At 36.9% G+C, this 19,185-nt stretch overlaps 1 protein-coding gene across 2 annotated transcripts in view; it reads right to left on the bottom strand.

Moving 5' to 3' along the window:
• The window catches only part of SLC9A9 (solute carrier family 9 member A9), a 216,164-nt gene extending 203,465 nt beyond the window's left edge, over positions 1-12,699 (bottom strand). Inside the window, exons 1-4 of one of the 2 annotated variants that reach the window (XM_035544998.2) lie at positions 12,361-12,699; positions 6,093-6,295; positions 1,016-1,093; positions 304-380 (exon numbers count right to left, since the gene is read on the bottom strand). In XM_035544998.2, coding sequence (XP_035400891.1) covers positions 304-380; positions 1,016-1,093; positions 6,093-6,295; positions 12,361-12,535 — 533 coding nt within the window. In that variant the 5' untranslated portion in view covers positions 12,536-12,699. The remainder of the gene's footprint in view (positions 1-303; positions 381-1,015; positions 1,094-6,092; positions 6,296-12,360) is intronic. The other variant, XM_035545004.2, reaches the window with a different exon arrangement.
• Positions 12,700-19,185: the final 6,486 nt, after the last annotated feature.

The following is a 19,185-nucleotide window of genomic DNA, read 5'->3' as shown; positions in this document are numbered from 1 at the left end:
AGTAGGTCATGCTTCAGTCACATCACCATTCATCAGTCACAGACCACGAATGCAGGACATAATTTCCTGAGTGTCCTAGACAATTCTTATTGCCTGAGAGTTTTGTATTTTTTGCCTGAGACTTTTGTCTTTTCCATCTCTGCATTCCCTGATAAAAGAATTACTTGATCTGTTACACGAGTTGTGAATTATATTGACCATGCAAGGTCAGCAATTCTTTTTAGAGTTTAGTTTTTCCTTACGATTGAAAAAACAGAGCACTAATAATGACTTCAGCAATAATAGCAGAAGGCATTCACTTACCCTATGACAATGCAGGAGATGGCAGTTCCCAAAAAGGCATAGGTTAAAATTGATCCTAAGTTACGAAAGAAATGTCTCTGAGGAGGAAAGTTTAAAAAAAAAAAAAAAAAAAAGGTCATTTGTAATACAGTCATTAAAAGAACATGAAAAGCAAGTTGAAACACTGCATCCAGAAGTGCCATTCCATCCATTCTTTTTCTTGTTACAACCCATAACTCAGATATTAAATGAAACAATATAGGCTACAGAAGTTATTTTGGAAGATACGATTTGATTCATTTTTTGCCTCTTGGAGTGCCATTGAAATTCCCTCTTTTTATATATCTAGCCAAATGCTTCAGGATCATAACAGAAGTTCACGCTGAAAGTATATGTTGAAAACTGTATCATAACCTCATCCCTGGAGCAAACTAAGTCCTGATCATGCAGTGTATAAAAGACAGATGGGCTGCTGCCTATTTGCAGTGTTACCAGATTCAAAGTGGCCTCTTCTGAAAACAGCAATGCCCAAGAGTTACAAACTGCAAAATCAAGTCTTTGCACAGACACAGACAGAGCAGACTGAGGACCACGCAGCTTGCATTTTCCTCTGTTTTTGCCAAGCTCTTGCCATGCAATATAAAGTGACTCTTTTCTCTGTTTCTGGCCTGTTGGATCTGCAAAGCAGCAATCACATTCAGCCATTTTTGTAATATAAGAAAGAGGCACATACCTTCTTTAAACTATAACCAGCATGAAATATAATGGGTGGCAGCAAAATGTTGAAGAATATGGAAGGATCAAATGTCATCTGCCAGAAAAGACAAAAGAGATAGTAAAGACATATAAAACATTTCATTTGCTAGGATAGATTTTAATTGTAACTTTTAATAGAATGGTATTATGAGTTTTCTTATACGTATAAACGTGTAGTTCCTTACTGCTTACACATAGAATACTGGTTGAATGTTTAAAGAAGAAAATCAGTCATGCGTTATTTTATGGGGAATACATACTAGCAGTGTTACCTGTGATATTAAGTACTTGCACTGTGAGACCATCCAATCTGACAGTCCCATGCTTAATTCCTGGTTCTGACGTAGACATGAGTATTGTGTCTCAATTCCCCACTTAACGAATGACAGTAACAGAAAAGACCAACGCTACCAAAGCCAAAGTAGTTTTTCCTTCAAAGCATGTCTATATAGTTACAGACAGAGCTAGCTAATGTTGCTTAATGAGCTACTGGCTGTGAGCTAATATGTACTTTATCGAACTACGACACATGAAAACTGTGCACACCCTGACCATCTTCATAAGGAGATCTTCCTACATAAGGAACCTCCTTATGTGTGTGGGACAGACAGCCTCTGTCTCCCTTTTGTTTTTTAAGGAATGAGAATTTATTTTACTGCCTCCTTCGACATAAAGCTGAAGGTGCTGCATGGGAGCTTCACTGCAGGCATACATGGGGAGTACAGCCTGCGGCACTCACTGGTTCTCACTGAGCTCTCCTGAGCTCACTTGGTGATCACATCTTTTGTGGACCCTCAATATAGTTTCCTACTAAAAATTCTTAAAAGGCAGTATCACTTCAAACATACACAATTATCTACAAAAGAAGTCCCCAAATGGTTTCTAAATAATTGTATTCCAAGTTTTTAGTTTTGAAATTTTATGAGTTTTAGCCACTCTTGAAAGTTGCTAAGTAATTTATGCAGACTCTGAGGCCTCCTCACCTCACACAGAGTTCTATACAGATCACTGGAAATGTTACAGGCATTTGGTAGAAGCTGGAGTTTCATGAATATTGTAATAAACTACAGTTTATTACAGTAATATTTATTTACAGAGCGACAATAAAGATTGTCAAAAGGACAATGAGTCAATTTATCTTTTCGGTGACCATTTACAAAAAAACTCCTTAGGTATTTAAAGCACAACTGTGCATCTGTTTGAAAAACTAACAAACAAACAAAACCTAACAAAAACCAACCAAGCAAGCAACCCCCCCTCCACATATTAACAGAATCTGTCAGCTATGTGTTGTATAAAGATTAATGGCTAACTTTGAATGAACACAAAGAAAATATGTATAAAATATCTGCTTAAGTGAGGTTCACAGCAGGGTGTATTTGTCTTCTACCTTTTTAACATTGTTTGCTTTTGCATTGCAAATAGACTGAAGTCCAGTTTATTTGCAATGCCTCAACAATAGATTTGACAGTCAGTCAATGATTGTTTTCTAAGTTGACTCTTATCTTGTCATTAACAAAATTTTAAATTGAAAACAAGGACATTATACAATTTGGTTTTAATATTTAAGGAACAAAAGCTGCTTTAAAAGCCAAGCAGCAATCTGAACTTCAGAAAAAAATGATGTTTGTACAGTCTGTCAAGGTGAACATTGCCTGAGGAACTGATTTATTGTATTTTTTTATAAAAGTAAAAATTTACTTTGTTTGCAGATAGTAGCCAAAGTAACTTTTCTTTTTTTTCCCCATTCCGTTGTAATTATTTTTTCTTTGGAGAATTGTCAAGGCATAAGTTTTTATAGTGTCAGATTGTTGGCTGGTATAAAATACCGTAAATTCTTTAACCCCAGAGAAACTGTATCAGTGCATACCAACCACAGAGCTAGTTCATTATTTCCTCTTTCAGTTAGGTGTGGGATCTTCATACTATCTACCAAAAGTTACAGGATGAAGTATTTAACCTGAATTTCACAGAGTATGTGAACAGGATGAAGAGTTTTTTGGTAAGAAATCATCTTTCTAAGCATTTTAGCCTAGAGTATGTTCAGCATCATTTTATTCTCCTTGGAAAAGGTACTTAATCGTCTTCACATTCTCCTGATGCATTTGTACGTGCATACAGAGAGTATTGATTTACGTTAGTCAGTAGTGAGCTCTGGGATTATCCTTCAGCAAGAAACTAAGAGAACAAGCTCCACCGTTAGAAAGCTGCCAGCTGTCCTCCTTTCCTCATCTAGTGTGTTCCTGGCATAAAAAGGGGATCAATGAGTGGCATAAAACCTGGGACCATAAGACCAGCTTTACACTGACAGAACCATCCCCTAAGTAGATGGAGACAGACCTTAGACTAGCAGAAAAAGACCGAAACACCACAGAAAATAGGAAGCATTTCAGCCACCATATCTCATTCTTTGTTTTCTGACTGCCATTGTAAATATTTAAGTGTCATGAAACTGGAAAAGTACCTAGAGTTCACATAAAGTGCATTCTTCACCTAACACTATTTTATAGATGTGAAACAAATTTTTCTTTTTGTTTCTACAGCAGCCAGAAACAATATATAAAATACCTATTAAAATTTTAAAGTAATACTAGAATGAGGATGAGTTTGGGCAAGGCAAAAAGTTCTTATTTCAGCTGTCAGTATGTTGTTCATATTTGCCTTCAACTTCAGGCATGGAGAGTGACAAAGGACAATGTTCAGTCACTGCACTTCATTTCAAGTAACTTTCAATAAAACAGAATGCTGTTTAAAACTATGGCATTGCTGGAGAAGAAAAAAATATTTTAATAAGCCTCCGTACTGTTCACTGTTCTGTCAGCAGCTATATTATATCAATACCTTTAAAAGAGACAGAACATAATTAGTGCAGTGGCTTGCAGCTCCTTTTATTCAGATGAAGTGATATTTTAAGGCTACAGTATGAATTATTTAGCTTCAGAAGAGTAAGAGCTGACTACAGAATTACTTCTGTCTTCTTACTAACAGATAGCTTGATTTGATAAACAGGAAGTGAGAGCTCATCCTTTTTTTTCCCTGTTCTGCTAACTTTGAATTATAAAGTTAAAAACAAACAAACAAAAAACTAGCTGGCCGATAATGTGCTGGCAATTTCAGCTCTGCTGGTAACTTCATGGAGAACAACAGAAAATGAATTTTCTTCACTTCTGAACTAACAGTCTCAAATGTTAATTTTGGAACTAATTCAGCAAATATTTTAAAATATTTTTCCATAAGCATCAGAAATCCTGAACGCATGTTTTACTACTCAAAACTGTGCTCTAAAGGATATGTATTTGTATGTTATGGGACAGTCCATTATTTCTGATAAATGCACTTAATAATCTCTTACACTGCAGTCAAAAGGGAATTGCAATTGTACAAAAACCAGAGCATGGTGTGATCATGTTTTCTGTTTTGTATATCAGTGCTTTTGCCACGGTCAGGAAGGCTGCCAGGCATTATTTTTGTCTCCTAAATACTGTTGAATCCCTCCCTCTTCCCTTTCTTACATATTTTCTTTTTACAGGAGCACTTGCCAGTTAATTTTAAAGGGAAAAGGAGTGAAAATCCTAGCAGGCTGAGACCTTTCCTGTCATGTAGAGAATTCCACAATTCACAGTGGAGACTTTTAAGAATCTTCCAGCAAACTGGGACTATGGAAACGGGATTGGGCAATCCCTGTAATGGCAACAGGGACTTTTGTGTGAGCTAGTTCTCCTCCTTTCTCATAACACAAGCTAGATTCAGTATATCATGTCTGATGAAGTTGTTCAAATGTTCAATTAGTGCATATGCTTTGGGAACTAAACCCACGCTTAGACTAAGACAAACCAACTGCAATCTACTAGCAGGAAAAAGGATGAAGACTCAGCAAGATCTGTCTAGTGTGACTACCACTGTGCTTTCCTGTCTCCACCCGCCACAGCTCTCCTAGCCTTGAATGTCTAGCTCTCTCAGAGAAGGGCAAGAGTCTAGTAGTAACTACAGGCAGGCCCACAATGGTCCTTCATTAGCAAGGAATTTCGGCAGATGGTTAAATCCAAATTCTGCTGAGATGCCCAGTGTATATTCTAAGCGTAATTAAAAAAAAAAAAAAAAAAGTATAATGATAAAGGTATTATAACATTCTGATAACAGAATATGTATTACTATAGTAGATAAACAATGATACTTGTTAAAAAGCAAAATAATATATAAATAATGTTTTGTAATATTGTAAAAGTGTCACTAAGGGCTTAGAACCTACATGTGAATATGTGATATCTTTGAGCTAAAAATCTGGGTTTTAAAAAGCCCCTCTGCTCTTCCGAGTTCTTTAAGTTGCTGTCATTTTTAACAGATTGACAGTCACAGGAAGCAAATATTGCAAGGGTGGGAAATATTATAATAAATAAGTAAAATATTTTAATTGTCATGTACTGGAAAACAGAAAAGGCCACAACATTGTAAGGGACTCTAAACCTTCTCCCACACTTCCCTTTTTGCATCCAGCCTGACTTGCTGCAACACTGTCTCCACAAGCTTGGGGATAGCCAGTGAAATCCCTGCTGAGGACCTCTGCGGTGCTGCACGAATGTGTCAGAACATTGTAATGCATTTAAGCATTAGCAAAAAAAACCAAACACCTATCTACAGACATGTAATGTTTACAAATTCAGATTTGTAGAGGGTAAACCTCCTCTGCTTATACTGCCAGAGCAAGCCATTCTTAAGTCAGCAGACCAAGATTTCAGTGGGGTTTATAAAGCTGTGGTGGCAACGAACCCAAGGTAACGGCTGTGTCTGCTCCCCCTGAACTCAGTGTCTGCAGGAGGTAGCACCGTTCAGGCAATTATTCTGCAAACATACAGCCAGTTGGATGCTGAGCAATTGTGAGATTTCTACTGTGACTTACTTCCTTTTCTGTTCTCCTTCACTTTCACTTCTCACCTTAGATTCAAAATAGCCTGTGTCTCTGTCACATTTTATCTTGAAACTTGTTTTTCTCTCTTGAGGGTGTAAATAAAAGAAATATCTTACACAGTTTAGAATAAAAATAAGATTTTTTTTACCTTTTGAAGCATTGCATTGCCCTGGTGACCATTGATATTGTGATGGCTGATCTCTCTTTTGTATTGGTATTCATAGACCTGATTAGTTATATTGATAAGTAGGGTGGATGGCCCAGATTCCAGCTTTTCACATTCATAAACAGTTCCGCTTTCAACGTCTGATGCTTTTGTTGCATATCGTATAAGTAATCCCATTACAAGGCCTGGAGAATAAAAAAAAAAAAAAAAATAAAAAAAAATAGAGAGAGATTCAGGGGTACCTTTGTGTATCTGATGTTGCACAATTACTGACTTGGAAAAAAAATGAACTTCCTTGCTCTGGTAAAGCCAGGACACCACTTTCTCAGTGTTTCTACCTTCACAGAGGTACATTTCTCTCAGTACTTCATGGAGGACCAGGAAATTTCTTCCAAAGCAGTCAGTTCATTAGAATAGTGATGTTGTTTTGCCACGTGCTCAGTTATTCTCCTATTTTTGTGATCCAGTTGTTGGAATCATTCTGGTACAGTTATTAACTGAGTTGTTAAACTGTGTTTTCGATAGATATTTAGAGAAAGGGGATGGCTGCGTATCTGAAGTGCCGTGCTGAGCATACAAAAATCAGCTGGTGCTGATTTTACACACTTTATTCCGGGGGCGGAGGGGTGGGTGGGCTCTGAAACCTTATCCTCAGGGTCAGTCTGCTTTCTGTAGAAGACTGTGTATTTATGAGACTGTATAAACATGGAGAATACAAACAGAATGAAGGAAAATTAAGTTTAGGATTAATTGGTTTATCTAAAATGTAGGACTCATATCTAAGACTTTTTGGCTCCTAATATAGTTAATAGTTATTACTTCTGCAATTGCCCTCTGGAAGGTGCGATTCTTCCTCTCTCAGCTCTAGTGGGAGTTTGAGTGATTACTTTAGGAGAGGTAACTAATATTTAGTTAGATAACGCTACTGGAGATGATTTCCACCCTCAGAGACTTGGATGTGGTTTCAAATTTAATTTCCGCGCTTCCTGCATGTCCTAGGTGCTTTAAGTCCCATGTACAGGAACAGCTTTGCAGTTATTAATTATGAACACATTCATAAAATGCTAAGAATACTCAGATGAAATATTTATGGAAGCCATCTAGATGGATATACTTACTATTAAAAAAATAAGAAACATTAAATTACAGAAAATAGCTCATAGGAATCTGAAAGACAAATTTTATCGAGTAATCAGATGCCATGGATGATGAAGGTGACCATGGACACCTGGACAGGTAAATGTCTTTGTTATTTTCACATTTTGCACTGAGAGAGACCTCAGAACTGCCAGTTTCTAGCAATGATGTAACACAAGCTTGTAGCTTCCTGGATTGATGCTACAACAGAGTAACAGCTGCATTGCCTGTTTAGTAGGCTCATGAATCTTCTTCTTTAGTATGGCTGGTTGCTTTACATGGTACAGGATTTAGATAAGCAGAAGAAAATGCCAAGACTACTTTCTGAAGTTACACAGCATTTGTGCAGTAGATCAGATAACAAATCTAGCTCTAGTAAAAGACAGAATTCCTCAAAACTTTTTGGGAAAGCACTTATGGGAAAAGGGAAGCAAGCACTGCATGTACTTCTGTGAAATATGATTTCTACAGCAGTCAGTTCCAGATGTCCAAAATCATGACTGAGAACCGAGGAAACCATTAATTAGTTAAAACGGTCAGGGTTTTCATCTTATTTTTATTAGTTTTCCTCTTGAAAAAAAAAACATTTTATTTTCAGATTCAATTTCAAACATATTAAAAACTCCTCTTCATTTGATGCTTGGACAAGACCTGATGTTTCCACCTCATTCTCTGGAATGGAAAACTTATTTTTCCCTTTATCACTTCTGCTCCTGACACTCTCTTAAACTATAGCCTCGGTTTCAATCCTGTTATCAGGTATTATAAACTACTGTTTTCTACAACATTTTGAGATTCCTAGTATGTTCATAGCACATAGTATGAACCAAATTCTGTCTGATAATTTAAAAATTGAAAATAAATGTTCTCAGTTATAGTAACATAATTGCATTAAATTGCTCAAGGGAAAATTAATTCAAACTTCAGTGTCAAGTTTAGACTAGGAGTGAAGAAGCACTGCTCTTATTTTGTATTCTGAGAAGATGTGTTATCCTCAGCAGCAGTCTCAAGCTACCTCTGCAGGAATTTTCTGGAATCGAAACAAATGCAAATATTGTTGATCATAATCCTGCAACATAGCCCTTGAGTATACATAAATCTATTTGCAGAAGAGGAATATTTTAAAAATATGATAACTGTAGCTGTAGAGAAATAATGATCAACATGGACTGAGAATTACAACCGGAATTCAAATCTCAAGGGTATTCTGGCATGTCTTAGATTTGAACAAAATGTGGATGGGATCCGTAATGATGGGTTAATTCAGAATATTCTCAAGTGCTCTGTGGAAAGTTCAAACAAAGGCAATTGCTATATCACTATGTTATGCTGCAGGAGTCAATACAGGTGGCGGGATAGCATTCTTCCTTCGGTAATAGGAAATGTGCCAAGGACTCTCTATACAAACCCTGATGAATTAAAAATCTGGGAAGAGTGTATTTAATATTTTAGTAGGTACATCATTTATGGAATGCACTTGCTGCTTTAAATCATTACATAAGGCTTCTCTACTTCATGCTCCAAATTGAAATCATGCTTTTATAACATATATTCTAAAACTTTCTTTCTTGTTTATTTAAAGAAGAAAATGGGGAAATATCATGGTAAATATTTTTAATGCATCTACTGTGGAAAAAAAAACACAGTAACTTCTAATTTCCTTGCAACCAGTGTTTCATGGTAGAGTACTTAAACACAAAAATTTCCCACAAAGGTCTATGGACCTAATATGTAAAAAGCATACCTTCTGTAGAATATAATAGCAGCTCACTCTGTTTCACACTGGCACATAGAAAGCCTAACCTTACCATGTAAGTCTAGGACTTGAGCAGTTAAAACTTCCTGAAGATGAATCAGGAATGATACCACATCAGTTACCTGACATCACAAGTAGGTATTATACTACTGTACTGATTAGCAAGAATAAAAAGTTTCAAATAGTATTATGTGAATTAGGGATTTAGGTCATCGTAAATGAAAACTCTCAGGCAAGGCTAAATTTGAGTGTAATATCACAGAGAATACATATTTTGTATTCTACGAGCCCAAATTCCATTATAAATGTTTTCATCTCGGTTACCCTTTATTTAAGTCACTTCCCTTCAAAATTAGTACCGAGTCTTCATTTAATTGTTTCAAGCACATGTATTTAATACTGGATTGAGAGAACAAAGGGTGTAACTTACAGTAAAAAAAGCAAAAACAAAAAACTGAATTGTCCTTTGCAGTGAGATCTCCTTGCTGCAAAATCCGACTCTGAGTTAGACCTGAATTGTTTCAAATGAAAGTTGCATTTTTTTCCCACCTTCGCTAGTGGAAGCAGAATAAGATCTTTAATCATAGAGGAGTATTAGAAGGGATTTCTTAAGTCACCCATACCAAACTCTTGAGCTAAACAAGACTCTTCTTTTTTCCCAGGATTTTATCTGGACAGCTATAAAATGCCTTTCTTTAAATTACAACACTCAGGGAATCCTCAGCAGAGGCTGGGTAAGGCTCACTCAGCCTTCCCGTTGCACACCTGTCAGGAGTTGAACAACGGGGGGTGGGAGTGGTAGATCTCCAATCCCTGCCATCCAATCCCCGCCCTCCGATCCCCTTAAAACTTCAGGAGGTAGCTCTAAGCCCTCTAACATGAAGTCATTTCTCTCTCTTGAGCATTGTAACGACTGTGTTCTGCCATTTACCCTTTTTTTTGTTTTCCTTTTGGTCTCATCAGCTGGTCCTACGGAGCACAACTCCAGGTACAACTCCAGTCAGCCTCACCTTCACCCTGTCTTTCCTGGGGCTGAGAACAAACCAAGCTGAGAACAGTTCTTAACTGATGTTGCTGAGGAGCCTAGCAGATAAATGTCACATCCTGTTGGTGGGGTGGTTTTTGGTTTTTAGATTTTTAGTTTAATTCTGGCTGCCTATTTGCAGGAGTTTTTTTAACTTTATCGCATGTATCTGGTAACACCTGCACCTCCACCCTGATACCTACGTTCTGAGGTGGATCAGAAAGTTGGAATTTTTTTTTTCATTTCTTTTTTTTTATTGAACTAGCTCTGGGCTATTCCCCTCTACTGCAGAGGGCTGTGACTTAAGTGCTATATGGGGAATTTGGGCACCTGACGTGGCTCATGAAGTATCTAAAGAAATCTAGCCCTACTGGAGCTGACTAATAGGCTTTAGAGATGCCCATCCAGTTTATTCAGAAGCCTTGTTTTGTTCTGTGTATACATTCCCAATTTGTCTGAGAAAGTGCTTACTCTTCAGGATTACAGTAAAACATCTAAATATGTAAATTTTGCTCTTTCCTTTCAGGATAGCACAAAACTTTCACCTGCCTCCTTGATATACAGAAACTAGAAAGTAAGCTGAGCCAGCTGTTTGGGGTCTGTTTGTCAAAGCAAGCAGAGAAACTTGTTCTCCAAGATACTGAAAAACAAAGGGATGAATGAATAAACAGATAGGTCTGTGTTTTTTTTTTTTTCTTTGTGTGAGTAACTGACTGTTCAATTTGGTGCTGAAACAAAACAACTGGAGTGTGTAAATAATTTCAAGCTAAGCACCTTGAAATATATATACACTAATATATTTACATACATGACATTTTTGTTGAAATAATGTTTAAGTTTAAACTAAATGTGGACTTTTTTGGGGGGGAGGGGAACTACAGAAAGATTATTAATGTAAATATGGCTATATTTAGTGTAGAAACATTGCCTTGATTTTAAAAAAATCAATACATTTCCATTTTTAAAGTTTCTAAATGGATTATTTTCAAGTATGGATTTTTTTTTTTTAGTTGAAACTCTGGCCAAAAGCTGCATTTTCCTTAGAAGCTTATGCAGAGGAAAAAAAATCTATACTTTAAATAGAACTTTCTATCAGGATGTTCTTAGTGTCCAATTTGTCTGTTCAGCACTTTGCAATAATTTAAAACGTCTTCCTGTTTTTGTATTCCTATGCTTTCTTCCTGATTTTCCTTTTTCACTCTCCCCATGCCTTCAACAGCTATACGCCTGACAGTATACTGCCTCGATAAGTACACTGACCCATCTGTCATACTGTGGGATGCAGTCTGCAAATAAGTGGCTACGTTATTCTGTCACTTGAAGGAAAATTTATAAGCTTCTTGTACTGCCATTCATGTATCTAGGAAATAGCTCCATGGGCTGGAGTAAAGCAAATTTCAGGGCAATATATTTATTTATGAAACAAGTATAAAAGAGAATTCTTCTCATAATGAACACCCCACACACACACACACCCAAAAATAAACAACAAAACTATGTGAAGCAGGAGAAAAACAGTTGTACCGAAGTCATTCAGGCTTAACTGCGCTGTGAGTGAAGGCAGGATTTACCTGACTGCCAGTACTTGGTCCCCTGTAGATTTCCTGAACTGATTTTTCTCCTGGAGTTGCTGCCAGTAATCACACACTTGAGGAAAAATGAAATGATAGCAAGACAGAATGACCAGATAAGTCATTGTACACTTAAGTGTATACCATTAAACCAGTGAGTACTTCCTATCGGTGGGCAATGTGGAAGGTTCTACTTGAGAGTGATACACAAATATTGCCAAACAGCACAAAAGAAGATTAGAACTGGACAGGCAAACTGAAATTACAGTACAATGATAACAGTCAGAGATGACTTGAGGCATTCTTCATAGCCTGCTTTTCAAAGGCACAGTAGAAAAAAAAAAACACAGAAGTCTCAAAATAGTTTAAGCGTTATTGGATAACATGGGTGGATTCACAAAGCTCCCTAGTCTATAACCTTTGAATCTTATGCAAAATAGGAACACACAACTTCTTTCGCTGTGGGTGTTTTAATTGTAAATTTCCTACTTCACAAAGGGTCATTCAGTGGCTGTCTGCCCATACAGGAACATAACGTGAACAGGGTGAGGGTAAACAGCTCGTGTTAGTCACTCCCTTACCAAGCCAACCTGTAGCAACTTTAAAAGAGATGGTGTTAGATTACATTTTACTGCCCAGTTAGGGGGCTGATGACACTTCATTGAGCATGTTTTCTGAGCCTTGTCAGCACTTGATTTGAAGTGCCTGATCATAAATATGCAGCTAGTCCCATGTTAAACTGGCACTTGAATTTATACTCACCATAAACCATAGCTCCTCCAGTTTCATGCAGAAAGCGGAATCGATGGTTTTTAAACAACCAAATCGTTAATATGGTAAGAATGAGCAGAAAGTTAAAGACTAGCAACTCCACGGCTCCCTGGTGATAAAACTGATCTTCATCTTTCACTGATGCATATTTTTTCAACTTCTCCATTTCATTCCCTTTATGAAGAATGCAAAATAAAAGAAAAAAAATCACAGAGGAAGGAAGGTGTTATCACCTTCAGCACAAAAAATGGTCCGGACACTACAGAAATTCACAGCAAGCACATCTGCTTGATTTGCAGCCTGACAGTGGAGTGCCCCAGCTCCGAATTCAGCTGGATTCTAGTTACAGCTTCCTGTTTCTGTCTTAAAGCCGCCCGGTCTCATTTCTAACGTTACGGTTGCATCGCTGGACTGTGCTTGCTCCGGCTCTAGATGCACAAATGGTCTCCAAGGCTTAGACTCTGCCAGTTTCTCAGATCTTGTGAAATTTAGGCTGTGTTCATAAAGCTTGTTCCTGTAACACAATCTGAAGCCTAAAAATCGTATTGGGTTTTGATAGTTTTAGAGGGAAGAACTGAAGTTACGAGAATGACGTAGCAACCTTTGCTAAAAAGAATCTTTCTGCTCTCTCACTTTCAGATGCAAGCAAGTTGAAGGTGAGAGTTTAGTACAGTGCAAAGACAAGAAAATGAAGCAATGAATAAGGATTTCAAGGTTTAGGCCCTGAGCAGGCATCAATCCTGTATGTAGCCAGAGATCTCTATGAAAGCAAAGGTCCAATAACCTTGAAAGTACTTTAAAAAAAAATCAAACCAAATAAAGACAGTAGAATTTACTTTCCATTGTTTCTGTTGTTTGCATATTTTCATTTACATTACTCAAGACAGGAAAACAATAGAAACTGTCTTACTATTTATAGTTAATCCCTACTCCTCATGGAAGTTTTTCTGTCCTGGCCTAAAGCTGCAATACATGTCCAGTGCTGGAGAGAGGGATTCCAAATAAATTCTCATCTTCAATTCATCATGGGGAAAAAAAAAAGGAAAAAAAAGTCTTCTTCTCAGTAGAAGAGGATAGTATTTTCCTCACTATTCTTTGTCACAAGTTCATGAAATTTATTTCTTACAAACATTGTGGGCCAAACTTAGCTGTATAGTATCCATTCCAAGTGAACGGATACTGTATTCCCGAGGTGAATAAAATAGAAATAAATACCTAGATATCCAAACTCTTGGTAATGTCAAGGCTGTAGCTCATAAAAGTATGAGTATTTCTGAGGAGGTGCTGTTGTTTCAATCTGCAGTGTTTGGGCAGCTTGTTCCAGTGCTGTGCCACCCACCAGTACAGAAGTGCTTCCCGATGGTTAGACAGAACCTCTCATGCCCTGGTTTGTGCCCATTGCCCCTTGTCCTGCCACTGGGCACCACTGAAAAGAGCCTGGCTTCTTTTTTTTTAATTCATGCTTTTTCTTCACTTAGCGGATTATTCTTTTTTATTTTTTTTCAGTCTCTGTCACAGGTTTTACTCTGTCCTCTGCACTGTTTCACTGTCTTCTCTCTTTTGTGTTTCCCTTATTTTTCTTTTTCCTTCTGTAATTTTACCTGATAATTTGCAATCTTAGTCAGGATCAAGTCAAAACTGTATTTCTGAACTGATTATCTATGGAGTCTCTTTGGGATGAAAAGTAGTCAAAAAACAGCTGATACTTCCCAAATTAATGAACCATACAACTCAATCTGAACTTATATGTTATTCTTTCTTTTCTGAGAATTATTCACTAATGTGTTGTGGATAAAACAATAACATATACGAGGATTTGATGTAGAAATTTCATTAACTGATGCAACTCTTTTATAAATATTAGTCACGTATCTGAGGTTTAAAACTTTTAAAAGGGAGAAAAATAAAAAGGAAGACTTGATTTGGATGTCACATTCACAATTTAGAAATGGCAGTGACATGAATGAATGTTGTGACACTGATTGTCTATCTCCAACGTGGAAGCAACAAAAACAAAACAAAAATGAATTGACATTAGCCACATTCGATATTTATCACAATGAAAACCAAAGATTTTATTATAAAAACCAAAGTTCTTTGCTCTCCTCACCAAATAGGCAATTTGTGGACACTCAGAATCAAAGGGAAAGAAGCACAGAACAGTGGAAGGAGGTCACTCTTTACTGAGAATTTCTGTGACTATGGTATTCACCTCAGAGCTGGGAGACAAGGTTCAATTCCTTTTTCTATCTGAATATACTGGAGCCCATATTTCGCATCAGACAATAAGGAATTCGTCCATCTCAACTGTTAGACCAATTGTGGTATAAAATATTTGAAACACTTAAGTGTTAATTTCCCGAAACTGCATTTCCCTTATTGCAAAGTAGGGTTATAATTCTTCCTTATCCCATCCATGCATGTTTGTGTCATATGCTGTAGCAATTTGCACCCTGCCAGAGCTTGGATGGAAACATAATTTTAGATTTAGTATCGGATGTGGATAATAAACATATTTTAACTTATTGTCCCATAACAGGAAGTGGAAATGATGGGAATTTCTAGTTATTTGTTCTCTGTGTCCTATCCGCTTGCCTACTGGTCATATCAGTTACGTGAGAAAGCCAGTATGTAAGTCATATGAATAAAAGATTTATTGCATAGGAACAAAGGGGGAAGAATGTACCTTGTGTAAACAACTGGAATTCTTTATTTCCCAGCCGGTCCCACTTCCCCACTGTCTCTTTTAATACGAAGTATTTTAGAGTGTACTGAACATCCTGAGAAAAATATTAAGAGGAAGGGTTATGCTGACTACCACATGTACAGTGCACATTGCCAAGCAATATATTAGTGGGCAAAAATTAGTACAGTTTCCCCTGTTTCTACCCCCCAGTAAGGCATTTGACCTAGAGTTTCTAAGGTTTTGTTTATTTGTTTTTATGGAAAAATACTATTCAAGGGTAAAAAAAATCTAGCACATGATGATTAGATAACAAAAGACTAGGCTTTGTTCAGGAAGAATTTTCTAAAAGTGGATACACTGTGAAAAATAATTGAATCATGTAGTGGTTGATCAGTCATGTTTGTGTGTGTGAAACTATAGGGTCATCAGAGGGAATGATTTTTGTTTGTTTGACAGAAGTGATGAAGGCATTCTTGGACCCTTTTTTGTAAGAAAAGACATCTGTGTCAGGAAAGGCTGAACTCAAAAAGCATCCTTGTCCTCAGGAATGAGGGTTTAGACACTAGTAACTGTGCTTGAGAGTCAAAAAATCTTGCCCCCGTTGGGAATTTTTAAAATTTTTTAGTTGTTTTTGTTTTCTTCTTTTGTTTCTACTGAACACAAATCACGGGCTTGTTCCAAGATTTACTTTTTTGTCAGGCTGTAAGTTTATGAAGGCTGACTCTTAGCAAAATGAAGGCTTCAAAAACTTTTAAGCACGTGCTTAACTTTCTGAATGGGAATGCTCCCAGTTAAGTCGCCAATTCAAACCTCGCTTACTGAATAGGTTTTGGGCTTAACAAGTTAATCTAGACACAAAGCAATTTTTCTCTTTACTGATAGCTAAAGTAGTTTCCTTAACTTTGACATAACTGCACTGATAAAGATGTGCTTATACATCAAGAGCTTATTGCTGTAATGGGTGAGGGATAAATTATGTATTTTGTCCCTTTAACTGCTTCCACATTGTGGGTTGCATAGAGGTGAATTATTTTAGAAAAAAATCACACCACTACAGAGAATAGCTAAATTATTTCAAAGCAGCCTTTGAGGATTTGTAATAACCGTTGTTGGATCTTGAGACCAAACCTCCCTCTTTTCTTTAAAATATTGCCATATCTGTTATATCTGCATAAAGACTGGGAGAAATGATGTGAATTGGATTTCTACCTCTTGCAGATAATGTCTTTAAACACCAGGCCAAACAGTTTTGTTCCTATGTACATGTGCAGTTTGGCAAGTGATTTTTAATTTTTTTCCTTCATGCACAGAAGCACAACACCAGATACCGGGGAAATGGAAATAGTGTTTGCTATTACCTGAATGGGAGTTTTAGACTCAAGATTGGTTAGGCTGACTTGGATGTTTAACTCTGCCAAAGACTTAGCACAGCTCTTTATGTAATTTTGCGGAGTTCTGGTTCGAACTACCATTTGTCATGTTACGGGACTGGGCTTTTAGATACTGCTTTCCTCTCAGAGATGTAAGGCATAATTTTAAATCAGCTGTCCAGACACAGCCACCCAACATAGCTGCTGTTTACAGGGAATCCAGATATGACATCAAAAACTGTTGGTTTTCTTCTTTGCCTTCTGAAACTGTGTTTGAAGTAAGGTCTCATTTGAAAACTTGCTGGCAGTGTAAGCAGATGATCGGCTTGGTTATTTCTGTGCTCAGGTATTTCTATGTTCTGATGTGTAACTACATTTTCAACGGTACCCAGCTCCCTCACAAATCCCCCCTCTTAACTGGAGTAACTTCTCTCCAAGTTGTACTTGATATGCAGGTCAGATAGCACAATAAGGTTTTGCAGCAGCTACATCATATTTACAATACTGATAACATGATAAATCAAGAAGGAAGGGAACTGGATAAACTAAGAAGTTACATTTTGATTTTCAAAACAAGCTACCAGGTGAAGGAAGAAAGCTTTCAGAGGAAAGATATTTTGAATATTAATTCACAGGCCAAAGACAGAGCCAAGATAAGTTAAAGTTTCTGTTGGAAGTTAGTATGTCAGGCAATTCTTCTAATGTCATACTCTTAATACAAGTAATATTGTCTTCTTCTCTCTTGATGTGTCATTTTTATGAACAACAGGTAGTAGTAGTCTTGCTTACTTTCTATTTCCACCTTATAAAGTATCCTTTATGAATTTGACAGAACAATAATCCTTTTCTCCTTTAGTCAGACAGTTGTAGAAGTCTGGTCTTACAGAAACTATCAAACTATAGAGATTGAATAGAAAGTGAGAGGAGTCTTGTAAATCAGTAGAGAGATCCCCATCTTTGAAAATATAAAGTCAGAAAAGCAGAAAAAATTACAATTTATAATTATAGTGATTATAGTTAATAGGAATTCTCAGCAAAGAGACAATGCTTTAGCAACCCTGGTGATTATGAAAGCATACAAAAAGTACAGCTAAAAGTAAAAACAAACATTGAAAACAAGTACATCTCTACATATATGTGAATAAAAATCCTAAGTGAAATCAACTCTGAAACTGAGGAATCAACCACATTGCCAGTGCCCAAGTAACAAATGTTCTGTCACAGCCTTCTTGCCTAAAATCCCCAGATAGACTGGAACTGGATTAGTGGGATCACAACTGGTTATCCTTCTCTAATCCATTCCAGCCAGTAAGATCTGCCTTTCTAGCTCCGGTTCTGATACACAACTGTCTGTGAAATCCTGTGGGCTAAGGCCACTTAAGACCACTAAGCCCATAGTAGTGGGCTAAGTGTCAGTTTGTAACAACTGGTCTCAGTGTATTTTGAAATCTGTTCTTCTGCTGCTTAGAAGAGCCTCGCTATGACATCATTTATTTGTTGGTTTCTACTGATCCAGTCCACACTTTTTCTGAGGTCAGCCTCCGGTTTTACTATCGCTTATTTGGTTTTGATAATAATCTATCTACATGTGTCAGAGAGTCTCTAGTGCCAGAAACAACAGTCCCCATAATCTATATATCTAGTACATTACAGCTATTACTCTTAGATGAAAAATAGCCTCAAAAACAATTTTTGCTTGCTGGAATATACCTTCCTATCTAGGAGGCAGGTTTTTTTTTTCTTTTCTTTTTTTTTTTCTTTTCCTCTTTTTTTTCCTCCTTGGTTTGTAGCATGTTTTACTGCCTGATCAAAACACAATACTAATCATGATGAATATACATTGACTTAAGTAGAATTTGACTTTTAGTCTCCCAAGAGGGTTGTGATATTTCTGATTATATGTCACTGTCTCCAGTCATTGAATCAACACGAAAAAATCTTTTCTCCCTTTTGAGTGCCAATGAATTCAGTACACCCTGTGATGTAACATAATAATGAACAGTTCAGCACGCTAAAATCATCATATTTGAACCAACCTTTACAGATTAATTTCAATTAAAAGAGAGCTGAAATGCTCGTATGCATTTTTTTCTCTGAGAAGACAGAAATGCCAGTACTTCTAGACAAATTAAAACTCTTAAAGAAAGAATGATTTGCTCTGTAAGTTTTCAAAGTACACTCGATCTGCTGTGTTTTAACCAGTTTTAGCCAATTGGTTCAGAAGTAAGATATGAATTCTTAAGGAATTCTGAGAAACTTATACTACTGATTTATATGGTTTAAATTAATCCCCATTGTGAAATGTCAGGATCATGAGTTTACTCCCATAGGTTTAATTTTAATGTTCATTTTCAGCTTGAACTGCTGCCCTGAGGTTTTTTTTTTCTCATATTTTGATAAACTGAAAAACAGTCTAGATAGCAAGATTTAACTTAAAAATGCCAATTTTAAAGATAATATTTAAATGCTAGTTTCCTGATGGGAGACTCTTATGGAAAGCTAAAAAGGGGGGAGAGGTGCACTGTGAAGTGTGATGTTCAATCACTGAAATCTCAGCACACGCAAAAGCTGATTTGCTTATCTCAGAAAGTCCTTTACTAAAAGGATCGTAGGATCCCTGTAACCTGACAGAGTGAAATATCCCTTCACCAAAGAATGGATTGGAAATAAGTTCTGTTTAGTAGTGTTATAGCATTAGAATAATTTAGGCTAGAATGGACTGCTGCTGTTATGAGGTTCCTGACAGCCCAATTCAGGAAC

This window comes from Cygnus atratus, chromosome 9 (genome assembly GCF_013377495.2).
Source record: "Cygnus atratus isolate AKBS03 ecotype Queensland, Australia chromosome 9, CAtr_DNAZoo_HiC_assembly, whole genome shotgun sequence".
In the NCBI taxonomy this organism is placed as follows: Eukaryota; Metazoa; Chordata; class Aves; order Anseriformes; family Anatidae; genus Cygnus; species Cygnus atratus.
Note: the sequence above shows the minus strand (reverse complement) of the source record. Positions and strands in the feature narration are given on the sequence as shown.